Raw genomic sequence first — 13,660 nt, forward strand, 5'->3', positions numbered from 1 at the left:
TCACCTTAAAATGGTTAGTTTTATGTTACGTGAATTTCGCCTCCATAAAACAAAACAAAACAAAATAAAATAAAACAAAACAAAATAAAATAAAACAAAACAAAACAAGATAAAATAAGCAAGCTCACACTAGGTAGAGGGCAGAGAATGAATTATGAGGTGGCAAGAGGGAAAGAGACCGTCGTACTGGAAACCACTATGAGTCTGAGCCAGAAGTGACGGGTTGGGCCACTGTAACAAGACAACCTACTGCGGGGGAGGCGGGAGGGCTTAAACAACAGACATTTATTTTGCACAGTTCTGGAGGCTGGGGGTCTGAGAGGAGGGGGCCAGCTTGTTCAGGTTCTGGTGAGGGCACTCAGTGAGGGTGGTGGCAGTGGGTATGCCCACAGGTGGCTGGGTTGAGATCTGGCTTGGAGACTGAATCACCAGGGCTTGCTGATCGGTGGGATGTGAGGGACAAGAAAAGAAAGGGCTACTCAGGCCAATTCAGGGTACCCTCAGGATGACCTCCAGGCCTTGGTCTTAGTTAACCTGGTGACCAATGGTTCCAGCACCTGACTCTGAGTCACCATTAAAACTTGCATGCATGCATGCACACATGCACACACACTCACATGCACACACATGCGCACATGCACACGCATGCACACTCACACCACACATGCACCTGCATGTACGCACCTGCATACACATGCACACATGCACTGAACACCATATACACACATGCACACACACTCACGTGCATACACATGTGCACATGCACACACACAAACCACTCTCGTATTTCCCACTGCTCTTACTACCGTCTAACACACTGTATAGTATTTTCTTATTGACCAGGCTCATTGTCTCTCACCCCACTGGAGTAGGAGCTCCATAAGACCAAGGACTTTTGTCTCTCTTGTTCACAGCTGTGCCCTCAAACCTAGAACAGTGCCTGGCACGCAGGAGATGATCTATAAATATGTGGTAACAGAGTCAATGAAGCGGCCACAGGGAAAAGCTGGGGCCTCCCCGCTCGATCCTTACCTGAGTCACATCTTCAGATGCCCCTGGAAAGTGTGAGAGGCTGCATGAGTGAGAGTGAGATGGGGCCAGCCTGCGGGTGGGGGGACAGGAAGAAGAGGAGGGCCAGTGGGGAAAGGGGAGGGGCTGAACCCCTGCTCTAAAGGCAGCCCCGGGACCCACGGGCGCCTGTCTGCAGTGTGTGAAGCCCAGGAGCATTGGGCAATTGTGGTTTCCTCCCTGCCTTCAGGGACCCAGCCGTGCTAGCCCAGCCCCCGGGGTGTCTCGGGACCTCATCTGCTCAGGCATGGAGGACACAGTTGTGCGACCTTCGGTGTTCACAGTGGACGGACAGACAGACATCCCATTCACGAGGCTGGGGCGCAAGCGCCGGAGACGGCCCTGCAGTGCGGCCCAGCTGGGCCTGGGCCTCCTCCTGCTGCTGCTGGCGGCTGGGCTGGCCGTCCAGGGCTGGTTCCTGCTTCAGCTGCACTTGCGCCTAGGGGCCATGGTCACCCCCCTGCCGGTGAGTGGGGCCTTGGGGCTCGTGGCAGGTGGGCCTCCTGTGTCACTGGGCATCTCTCTGTGCGTGCGTGTGCAGGACAGGAGACGGACCAAGAGCAGCCCCGGGGCAAGTCAGTTCTCCTCTCTGAAACTCAGTTTCCTCATCTGTAAAATGGGCGTGGTAATAAGAGTGCCCAGCTCCCAGGGAATGAAATACGATACTGTGTGCAGGTGCCTGGGGGTGGTTGCCCAGGGCAAGTGTTCAATCAATCAAAACCGATATTTTTTTAAATCCAGGTATAAAGGGCCTGTGACGTTCTGTCAGTTAAGGTGTACAGCATGTTGGTCAGACACATTTATTTTGCAATATGATCGCTTGCGGCGCTAGCGAAACATCTCTGTGGTGTGCTATAATGACCGTTTCTTCTAGTGGTGGCCCCACACGGTATTAGTCTCTTATAGCAAGTGTTAAGTTCATAATAGAGTCTTGTTGTCTGGAACCCCCAGCACTGACATTCCGACATTGCTGATCATTATCAGCCATGCCCGGATCCCCGCTGTGGGGACTGTCACTAATCCATCCCCTCGGTCCAAGTCTGAGAATCTCTCTCCGCATCAGTTCGCTGTTGACTGTGGATGTATCTGTCTGTATCTCTGTGTCCGACGCCACGGCCACGTGGTCTTGGCCTTATGTGTCCTGTGTCTCCGGGTCACTTCTCCTTGTGACTGGATCTGATGGCCTCACGCACACGTCCTTCACGTCAACCCATGCTGCCGTCGCGCGTCCGTGTCCGTGCGCCCGCGTGGCCACGTGCCGGCCTGTCTGTGGCCCACGCGTTGGCGTTGCGCACAGACCCACGTGGACCCATAAACCAGGTGGCCGTGTATCTGAGTCCACGTGTCCACGTGTGCCTTGTCAGTGGGTCACATAAGTGTCCAGGTCTGTGCCCGACACCCCGTGTCCATATCCACTTGTTGGCATCGATGTCCACGTGTCCTGCCATCCAGATCACTGTATCTGTAATATGACTTATTTAATAAACCCTTCATAGTGCTTACCAGGTGCCCAGACACTGGCGCGTGCTTTACACCTGTGAAGTCATTGAATCCTAAAAAGCCGCCATCCCTGTGTCTATTTACAGAGGGGAAAACTGAGGCTGCTGGGCGGGGCAGGGGTGTGCACGTGGCCCCGGGTGGTGTCGGTGCCCGTGGTCTGCGTGTGTCTCACAGCCGTGAGTCTGAGGATGCCAGTGCGTGGGCCCCGCAGGTCCTCACCTGGGCTCCTCTGCCTTTTCAGGACGGAGATGCAGAATCCTGGAAGCAGCTGACGCAAGGTGAGTCAGGGTCCCGGGCCCCAGGGAGGGCGGGCGGGATGGTTCCCACGCTGCCCCCGCCCCCTCCGCCCATTGCCCAATGTGATTTACACAACTGGTCTGAGCCCGGCAGGTGCCCCTCCCCCAGGCCTGGAAGCAGAAGTCTGGGCCTCTCCGGAAAGGGTGGGGTTGGCGCCGGGGAGGTAGACTAGATGGCCCCTCGGGGGGCCGGCCCTCACGCCCCACTGCCTTCACCGCTAATCTCTCACCCTCTCTCTCCAGAGCGGAGGTCCCACCAGGCCAACCCAGCCGCACACCTTACAGGTGAGGGGGACCCCGGGTCCTGGCGTGGGGAGGGGGGCAGGGTGTCCTGGGGAGACCAGACAGATGGCCAACATGTCAGAGCACTCATCCATCCACGCGTCCATCACTGTTGATTCCCATCATGACCCAGAGCACAGATGTGTTTCTCATCTCATTTCGTGAGTAAACGCTTACCTGGTGCTCACCGGGTCGCATGCGCTGAGATACCTCCGCACAAGTTCATTCGTTACATCCTAAGGAGGCACGATTCGTATCTCCATCTTCCTGAGAGACAGACTGAAGAACATGGAGATTATAAGGCTTCTGGACCAGGGTGTGTTCCGTCTGTCTCTGTCCCTCGGCTCTGCCGCTCACAAGTTGTGATGCTTTTGGCCAGTCACTTAATTGCTCCGTGCCTCAATTTCCCCACCTGTGGGAGAGGGGAGACAAAATGAGTTAAGATGTATAAGAAGCAAGTGACTTGGCCTCTGGGTGCCTCTGTTTGCCCACCTGTAAAGTGAGGATAAAGTGAGCTAATACGTATAAAGTTCTTAAACGGCCTAAAACGGGGTGGGGAGAGGGGTGCGGTTGTCACCCTCTCTCACCCAGACAGGGACACGTGCTGACTGGCCCCTTCTGTCTCCATCCCCAGGAGCCAACTCGAGCCTGACAGGCAGCGGGGGCCCACTGCTCTGGGAGACAAAGCTGGGCTTGGCCTTCTTGAGGGGCCTCAGCTACCGCGAGGGCTCCCTGGTGATCGCCCGGGCCGGCTACTATTACATCTACTCCAAGGTGCAGCTCGGAGGCGTGGGCTGCCCGCAGGGGCTGAGCAGCAGCCTGCCCATCACGCATGGCCTCTACAAGCGCACGCCCCGCTACCCTGAGGAGCTGGAGCTGCTCGTGAGCCGACGGTCCCCCTGTGGGCGAGCAACCAACCCCCGTGTCTGGTGGGACAGCAGCTTCCTGGGGGGCGTGGTGCACCTGGACGAAGGCGAGGAGGTGGTGGTCCGTGTGCCCGATGAGCGCCTGGTCCGACTCCGCGATGGCACCCGCTCCTACTTTGGGGCTTTCATGGTCTGAAGGAAGGAGGGACCGCGGACTGAATGGGGGTCTGACAGGCAGTGTGACCTCAGACAGTGCTCTGGGGAACCCAAAACTCAACAAGCAAAGAGCTCAGCGGGCACCTGCGGGGCCGAGAACCCAGCCACCCCTGAAGGTGGAAGACCCTGCAGACGTCAAAGGAAACACTGCAGACCCTGCCACGGACAATCCTGAAGACAAAGACCCAGAGACTTGGGGGTCTGGAGGCCCCCAATGCGGGGGAAAGCTGATCTGCCTGATATTCAGGAAGAAGGGCTGAGGGGTGGGTATTTATGTTTTTGATTCAGAGAAGAGTGGGACTTGGGGGTCCGGGGACTTGGCTGAAGACAGGAAGCCTCACCATCCCCCACTCTCATGCGTGTGGGCGGTTGCGGGGAGAGAGTCATCATCAGGACTCACCCATGTGGACAGCCCAGCCCAGGCCCACCCACGGCCATAGTCACACATTCAAGTTCCTCCCACAGCTGCGTGGCCCCACCTCCTGCTGGCTAAGGTTACTCTCAGAGACTCCGGCACAGCCCATATGCCATGTGCCCCTAACGGTTTGACAACCAGCTCTCCCCGGAGGGAAGAGGCTTTGTAGTGCTTGCATTTTCCTTGGTGTGATTACTCCCACGGTGGCTGGTTTCTGGCTACCAGCGCATCACCCACCGGCTGGCTGGATCCCAGCCCTGTGGAGCACTCACATCCCACTAGGACATCCCGGCTGTGTTTCAGCACCCAGGTCAGGGCCTGGCACATGGCAGGCCCTTGGAAAATGTTTGCAGAGAGAAAGAAAGAAGGGAGGGCGGGGAGGAAGGAAGGAAGGAAGGGGGGGGAAGAAGGCGGGAGGAGGGAGGAGGGAGAAGGCAGACACACCTACAGCATCACAGAGAATCACACAGCTCCACGATCGCTTTCACAACCGCACTCTTACACACAACGCATCAGATTCTCTCACAGCTACACACAAGTCACAGCATCACAAACACTCAGTCACAGACATTGTGTGACAACCACATATGACACAGTCATGCACAAGTCATCATCACAACCACAGGCACCCACAGGGGCCACACAGTCACACCAAGTGTGACACATGGGATGCCATGATCATCACATCGGACTTCCACATGCTGCATCACGGTCACACCCATCACACACACACACACACACACACACACACACACACACACACACGCAGCCTAAGGCTCCTCCCAGCCAAGACGAATACTTCCTGGGATGAGGACCAGACTTTGTCTGAAGCCCTGGGCTCCCTGACCATGGGTCTTGGAAATAAATGGTAAATGTTGCACCTGAGTCTGTCTATTCTCAGGGGAAGGGTGGCTCATAGAGGCAGAGGGGTACATGGAATCACCCATGGATGTCACTTTACAACTTTACAGATCAGAAAACTGAACCCAGCTGGCCCAACTCCATGTAGGAAACTCGGAGGAAGGGGGGCAGTGGGGGAGGACCAGAGATCTCATGCCCAGGTCTGCCCCCCGCTTGAGTCTCCCATTTCTTAGAAAGCGGAGGCTCCCTCCTGCCAGGCACCCTTATTGCAGACATCCAGGACAGAGTGGTGGTCTACCCAGCCAGCTGGAAGCTTGGAGCAAGTGGGAGCATGGGGAGAGTGCGGAGGGAGGGGCAGATAATGATACACATACAAATCAGATGGTCTGTATAAATGAGCAGGTACCCCGGTGCGGCCGGAGGGAGGTGTTGTTGCCCAGGACCCGAAGATAAGGGTTCAGCCCCCAGAAGTGGATGGATTATTGTTGTTATTGTCGATACTGTTGTCATGTTGCCCAGAACAGGGAGGAAGGAAACAGGCTTTGCAATCAGATGGGTCCTGCATTCCAATTTCACTCTGCCACTTGGCAGCTGCGGACCTCGAGCAAGTCCCATTGCTTCTTAGTGCCTCTGTTTCCTCATCTGTAAAATGGGAGGTGACACCAGTCCTCACCCCTGATGTAAAGATTACATCAGATCAGGCATGGAAAAAGCCATTCGTTACGGTGCCTGGTGCACAGTAAGAGCTCCATAAGTGTGCGAGTGACATGGGTGATTTAGAAATATTAAGAACAGCATTTGCCAGGCACTTTCCCTATGCCAGGCAACTTGCGTGAGTCACAACCTTATATACATACCTGGGCAGGAGCTATTGTTGCCCCCGTGTTCCAGACATAGAGGCAGGAATGCTGGACTCCCCCTCCACTCCCACCAAAGGCACACAGCTTCACGCGTCTCTGCCCTTGAGGACTGGTGGGAGGTGGGGCAGCCCCAAATGCCCAGCCCTAGCCCCTGCTGGAGTTTCCTTTACTCTTGTCACCATTTTTCTGTTTCCGTGGCTTTGATGAGACCAAGGTGTGGGGACGGCATATTTACAAAGCCACCAGCAGCCACCAACTTCCGTCTGGGGATGGAACCTCTCACTAAGTTTAGCCTCCAAAGATCATTCCTGGGAGGGGCCTCCCAGCCCTGAGGTGGAGGAGCAAGCGGAAGAAGAGAGAGGGCGGTAAGAGGATGGGTAGGGTAGGAGGGAGATGGAAAGAGAGGGAGGGGAGGGAGAGAAGGAGGGAGAAGGTGCAGAGAGCCCTGGAGGTGTAGAGCCTGGTGCAGTAGGAGACCCAGACCCCAACTTGATTTCAGATAGAGCATGGGGTGGGAAGCCCCCAGCCCAGGCCACTGACCTACTTTATAACTTCTGAGAAGTTTATCTGCTTGATTTCCGCTTTCACATCCCGCGCTCGGGCATCTGTTCAGATATCACCTTCCCCCACAATTAGCTCTTCCTCGAGACCTGAGGTCTGCATCCTCGCCCTCCCCCAGCCCCTGGAAACTTCTCCCCTCATCTCCTGCCAAGACCCAGAGGTGGTAGAAGTAAAAATAATGATGACAAATCATTTATTAATTTCATATTATAATGCTATGTCTCTCCTGCTAAATATCACTGTGTTCAAACACTGGGATGCACTGTCTCAGAGAAAACAAGAATGGGTCTTTCGGAGAAGCCAGGCCACCAGGGTTCGAACCCCCGCTCTGCCACTTCCCAGCTGGGTGATCTCAAGATCCATCCTTGGCCTCCCCAGGCCTCAGTTTCCTCATCTGCAAAAGAATATGAATAGTGGCCTCTACCCTACCTTGGTTATTGTGAGGTGAAATGACTTGAGCGTTAAGTAGTTTTCCAGAGCTTGGCCCACAGTGAGTTCTTTAATCCTTAGTAGATATTCTTTTTGTAAGCATAGCTGTAATCATGTGCACATTTAAAGTTCAGATTCTTTTCAGTGATTACATCCACAAGCCACATCTAGTCACTAGGTGTGTTTTGTTGTTGTTTGTTTTAAATAGGCTCTGTGACCAATGTGGGGCTTGAACTCATGAGTTCAAGAGTTGGTTGCTCTATGGACCAAGCCACCCAGCCACCCCAAAAGTGTGTTTTTAATATGGAAATTAGTAGCCAATATTTAAACATTACAAAATTTTACGTGTGAACAAATCCGAATTTCTGGATTTTCTTGGAAATTTGGAAGCTGTGACCCAGGCTGGGCAGTGGCTTTCCCTATTGGATAAGGCATGGGCTCACCAGCTCACCCCGGTCTCCACTACCCCCCATTGTCTCCCACACAGAGGCTGTCAGTTGCCTCTCAGCATCGTGCTTTCGTGTTGCTTCTCTTAAAGTAATAAGGATCATTAATTATAGGTCATACTTCTGATGTACTCACTGCACGTGAGACACTGTGCTAAGTGCATTAATTCACAGTAACTCACTTAATTCTCATAGTGACCGTGGGGTACGTTGCGTTTTAACACCCATCTTATGGGTGGGGAATTCTAGGCACAGAGAGGTGAAGTCACTTCTCTGTCAGAGGTGAGAAAATAAATGACAACCTGAGATGACTATGAGTTTCGGGGAGAATGAGAGCTCACAGTTGTATTCATTTCCTGCTGCTGCTCAAAATGATAGCTACTTATTGCCTTATAGCTCTAGGAGTCAGAAGTCAGAAGTCAAAATTAGTCTTATGGAACTAAAATCAATGTGTTGGCAGGGCTTCCTTCCTTCTGGAGGAAAGGTTTGCCTCAAATCTTTTTATCAGAGTTGCTTCTATGTGAGCGCGAACTCTGACACGTGTGCGGCGTCCATAAATCGCAATTTGCAAAGAGTACAAATAATTTAACTTGTTTTATTCTTAATGCGACTTACTTTGTGCAAAGATCCCTTTGCACCAGGATACTAAGAACTATCAGTCCATTGGGAACCATCCCTGCCCACATGCTCCTTTCCCAAGACTGCCAAAATTCCAGGGAGCTTAGGCAGTGTCCCAGCATTAAGGGTGAGGGAGGGAGCCATTTGATTCTCAAGCCATGTATCCACACAGGTGCCCACCACCCGTCTGCTTCTGACCCATCAGTCCTCCATTTTTGTACTTGTGACCTATCAAGACTGCTGCATCCTCTGCTAGCCTTGCTCACAAGGCTGATTTTCAGCCAGCTTGAGGCACCGGAAGCTCTTTGAGGCTCTCTGTGGCTTTAACTGCCCAGAGACACCATCAAGTCATTTCCTTTTCGGGGACCTGCAACCTCTCTGGGCTCTGTAATGAAGAGCAGGACTCAAGCCTCTTCTAGTCTGGAAGGCCCGTGGAATATCTCTGGGGAACTTTCCCTATTGCAGGTCTTTTTTGTTGTTGTTGTTGTTGTTCCAAGAAGCAGGGCGTGGGAACTTCCCCCTGTTATGGATGCTGAATTGTGTCTCCCAAAATTCTTATGTTGACTCTTATACCCAGTACTTCAGAATGTGATTGCATTTGGAAATAGGGCCTTTAAAGACAAAACTAAGGTAAAATAAGGGCTGTTTTGTTTGTTGTTGTTGTTGTTGTTGTTGTTGTTGTTGTTGTTTTAAGTAAACTCCATGCCCAAATGGGGCTCTTGGGGCTCGAACTCATGACTCTGAGATCAAGAGTTGCATGCTGTCCTAACTGAGCCAGCCAGGAGCCCCTCCTATAAAATAAGGTTATTAGAGTAGGCACTAATCCAATATGGTGTGTGTCCTTGTAAGAAGAGGAGATTAGTGCACAGACGATACTAGCCAAGGAGAGAAGCTTCAGAAGGAACCAGTCCTGCTGACACCTCAATCTCAGACTTTCAGCCTCCAGAACTGTGAGAAAATACATTTCTGATGTTTAAGCTACTCAGTCTGAGAGCCCTAGCATACCTATACACCACCTCTCCTCCCTCCACCAGTCCTGGGAAAAGCAGGTGGCCTCCAGAAGCTGAAAAAGACAAAGGAACAGATTCACCCCTAGAACCTCCAGAAAGAATGCAGCCCTGCTGACATTTTGATGTTAGCCCAGAACTGTAAGCTCATAGACTTGTGTTGTTTTAAGCCTCTAGGTTTGCAGCAATGTTACCGTAGCAATAGCAAGCTCACACAGCTGGGATCTGGGAGGTACTCCAGGGCATCCAGCACAGTCCACCCCTACGCCACTTGGATCCACGTGCTTTGTAGAGAGGTTTGCCGCTGCCGCGCGTGGGGACAGCTGCTGCAGGAGCCTTGCTGATCTCTCTCCCAGCTGGAAAGTGGAATCATCCACTGCTGCCACTGAATCTAGCAGCTCCGATTGTTCATCATCTCCCTCCCCAACTATTCCTTCTGGATTCCCTTCCCCCTCAGCCGGAACTTCTGTTCGTCTAGGTGGCCTGCCCGGTGAGGTGACCTAGTTCCTCATCCCTGAGGGGTCAGAGACCCTGGTCACCATGCCTTTACACCTTCAAGAATGGCACTAATTTCTGCCCTTGCATTGTGATTCAACACTGCATTCAATTTGCTACCTTGATTGGCAAAGGGTGTGGAGGGGAGTAATTCTGGAGGCTTCCACTTGACCTTATCCACAGAAAAAGCTTACAACACCTGATCTGCTCAGTGATTTCCAAGGGCCAAGTGCTAGAGAGATGCGTTATCTCTCTAAACTCTTACCATCACTCTGTGGTGCCAATGTTATTATTGTTTCCTGACTACAGAAGAGGAAACCGAGGCACAGGGAAGTGAAGCAACTGGGCCAAAGTCCTTCATCTAGGAAGTTATGGAGGCTTCTAATCCCAGAGCCTTTGCCTAAACCACTTTCCTAAATCTATCACATGGTACTCCAGCGTATGCATAGACCCCATTTTATTATCCACTCCCCTACTGATGGACACATAGGTTGTTTCATAGTAGTATACAAAATGCTGTCATGAATATCCTTATCATGACTTTTTGTGCAAGTGGTCCCCCTCTTACAGGTCCTGGGTGCCCTTACGCAAGAGCTCAAGAAGGGTTCTGAGCCTATGGGTGTTGACCTCCATCCTGGGACCTCAAATCCAAGACTTCCAGCCAGCCCCCTCCCTGCCTCCCCGATCCATGCTCCACCCTGCCTCCCACTTCACGACACTCTCACCAACACTTGGCCCTGAGGACTGACTCGTCCCACTCCTAGGGGCCTCCCCCCGTGTCCCCCTGGTCAGATCCCTTTACCTGACTGAGGCTGTTTCCCCAGCCATACAACACGGGAAGTCGCTTCAAAGATCCCATGCATGGAGAGATACAAATTTTGAATAATAATTTAAGCTCTTTTTCTTTTCCTTCTTCTGATCTAAATCTTCACTTCATCAGTTACTGGTTGAGTGACCTTAAGCAGCTGGCTTAACCGCTCGCTCGCTCTCAGTTTCTTTGTTTGTAAAGTAGGGAAAATAATATCCCCACTACCTCATACCTCATAATGCAACCTCATAATGCAACCTCCACCCACTACTTGAGCACAGTGAAGACATGTCAAGTGCCTAGTTGAGTGGTTTCTGGCATATACCAGGTGCTCAATAAATATTGGCCATTGTTGTTGATATTATTACAGTTGACCCATGTTTAGGGGTACTGACCCTCCCCAACACAATCAAAGATCCACGTATAACTTTTGACTCCCCAAAAACTTAACTACTACTAGCCTACTCTTGACTGGAAGCCTTACTGATAACATAAACAATCGATTAACACATATTTTCTGTGTTGTATGTATCACACACTGTGTTCTTACAGGAAAGTAAGCTAGAGAAAAAGAAACGTTATTAAGAAAATCATAAGGAAGAGAGAATACATGTACAGTCCTGGAATTTATCAATACCGTAAATTTACAACCTCTCTTTGCAAGACTGATCGTCTATCAGTATCTCCATCAATGTTATTTTATATGACAAAAAAACAAAACAAAACACTACAGATGTGGTACATATTATTAACACTAGACACCAAAAGTGAAAAGATAATATGAAAAAAGAAATTCCCATTTCTTTGCAAGGATCATGATTCATGCATTAGTAACAAAAAAGCAGCGATTAGATTGCTTTGTGGTGGCCTGGTATAACCCACAGTCGCTTTACTGTGGCCCAGCCTATACACGAATAAATTGTTACAAAATTTGGATGACAGACAGTATTACTCTCATGTTCATGATACAGTATCGGGGACACTATTGCATTTTTTTAAAACAACTGTGATGATAGGCTGACTCACAATTCCTCTAATTCTTTGAAAACAAAGTTAGAAAACAGTAAGAAAACTAATACATTAGTAATTTTACATTAAATATCACTCACCTTATGACTACATAAGGATACGCTGTGAATGGCACCGTGTATGGTCTGTGTTCATGTGCACAAGTTTTGATAAATGTTAACTTTTTATAACAGATTTGTGTACATTTTATGGTAGCAAATGATAAAATAGACCAGTATCTACAGATATTCTATACATTCCTGACATACCTAACTTTTTCTTAACTTGTCGATATTTCTAGGCTACACAGTTCATCTGCATATTTTTTCAAATCGCCACAAGTCTCCAAAGATGTTTCCAATATATGTATTGAAAAAAGAATGTATATAAGTGGACTCGCACTGTTCAAACCCATGTTGTTCAAGGGTCGACTGCTTCCCCTGCCCCTTTCCCTAGTCAAGGAGTAGTTGGTTTTGCGTGTTCGCTCCTTCCCAAGAGAGATGGTGGGGAGCAGGTATAACCTATGAGTCCCTTCCTGGCATTGATCTCCAAAAGCCTGAAGTGATGATGTTTGGGATTTGGCCAAAACTGGGGGAGTAATCAGGGATGATTCTGAAGATCCACCCCAGCTTCAGAGCTCCCTGTGAAGGCCACTGAATTGTCACATCCAAATAGCCCTCTGCCCGTCCTGCTTCCCTCATACCCTCATAGATGAACATGGCAGCATTTTCCAGTTAGCACCCAGCCTGCAGATCTCCATTTCAGTCTGTTTCCTGGAAACCCCATCTATTTAGAGAGGCCTCAGCAGACACAGAGCCACCCTGCCCCTACTACCAACAAAGGTGTGCTGAAGAAAGTATAGTAAAATATTGTAACATGTAGATGAGCTTGAAAGAAAGAAAGAAAAACCCCTAGATGTGAAAAGGAAGAGAGAAACCGAAGCCAGAGTGAAAATGGAGCTGTTGTTGTAGTGGACCCGGTTTAGTTCCAAAAGTAGACTTGATGGCTCAAAGGAGTGGGGATCTGAGAGCCCCTAGGGACAGAGATGCAGCTCAGATCTGTGGGATGCAGACAAAGGGAAACTGAGGTCCCACCCAGAACCTGGAGCCTGAAAGAGTAGTCCGTTCCGATTAAGGAAGTCTAGAAAAACTCTACCTGTTGCGGATGGGGAGAAAAGTCACCTGCGAGAAATAAAGACCTCAGACCTGCCTCACATGCGAGTGAGTGTGGAGTTTCTACTTAACAGAAAGCCCGTGAAGACAGAGACATTTGTCTCTTGTGTTTTGTGTTTTGTTCCCCTCTTATTGCTGGAACGCAGAACAGTGCCTAATACACAGTAGGTTCTAAAACAATAATGGTTGAATAAATTAACTGTGACTTACCTTGACCAAATAAATTCACAGAGTGAATTACATGAATCCCAGCATCTAGGCCTTAGCAGGCAGAGAAGCTTCCACTTTGGCCTTCTCAGAGCCCTGAGTGCAAAGAAGTACAGCTATCCTGTGAGTGAGGATGGGTGGACAGAGAGGTCCTGGAGGGTGACAGACCTGGGAGTGAGGCCATCGTTGCTCTACCTGCCCCAGATGAGCTGCCCCAGCTTGTGGAGCTGAAACTGACCATCCCCGACCAGCCCTGCAGGGCCATCTCACTAAATTGTAAGCAAACACAACAGTTGTTGGTTTACACCAGTAAGTTTTAGGGTGGTTTGTTATGCATCAGTAGGTAATAGATAGACTTCCAAGCTCTTTTCTATTGTCATACAGATAGACGGGCAAGCAGACAGACAGAGAGATGAATAGATGGACAGATAAATGGGTAGGCAGGTAGATGGGTAAATGGGTAGGTGATGGATAAATAAATGGGTAGATGGGTCAAAGTATGGATGGGTGGGTGAGAAGATGTGTGGATGGACGGTTGGATGGAT

At 50.5% G+C, this 13,660-nt stretch overlaps 1 protein-coding gene across 1 annotated transcript; it reads left to right on the forward strand.

The window, feature by feature from the left end:
• The first annotated feature begins 1,186 nt into the window (after nucleotides 1–1,186).
• TNFSF14 (TNF superfamily member 14) lies at nucleotides 1,187–5,521 on the forward strand. Its single transcript, XM_036120648.2, has 4 exons — nucleotides 1,187–1,534; nucleotides 2,810–2,846; nucleotides 3,108–3,149; nucleotides 3,781–5,521. The coding sequence occupies exons 1-4, from the start codon at nucleotides 1,316–1,318 to the stop codon at nucleotides 4,206–4,208; spliced, it is 726 nt and encodes a 241-aa protein (XP_035976541.2). The 5' UTR covers nucleotides 1,187–1,315; the 3' UTR covers nucleotides 4,209–5,521.
• The last annotated feature ends 8,139 nt before the right edge of the window (nucleotides 5,522–13,660 follow it).

This window comes from Halichoerus grypus, chromosome 1, assembly GCF_964656455.1.
Source record: "Halichoerus grypus chromosome 1, mHalGry1.hap1.1, whole genome shotgun sequence".
NCBI lineage: Eukaryota > Metazoa > Chordata > Mammalia > Carnivora > Phocidae > Halichoerus > Halichoerus grypus.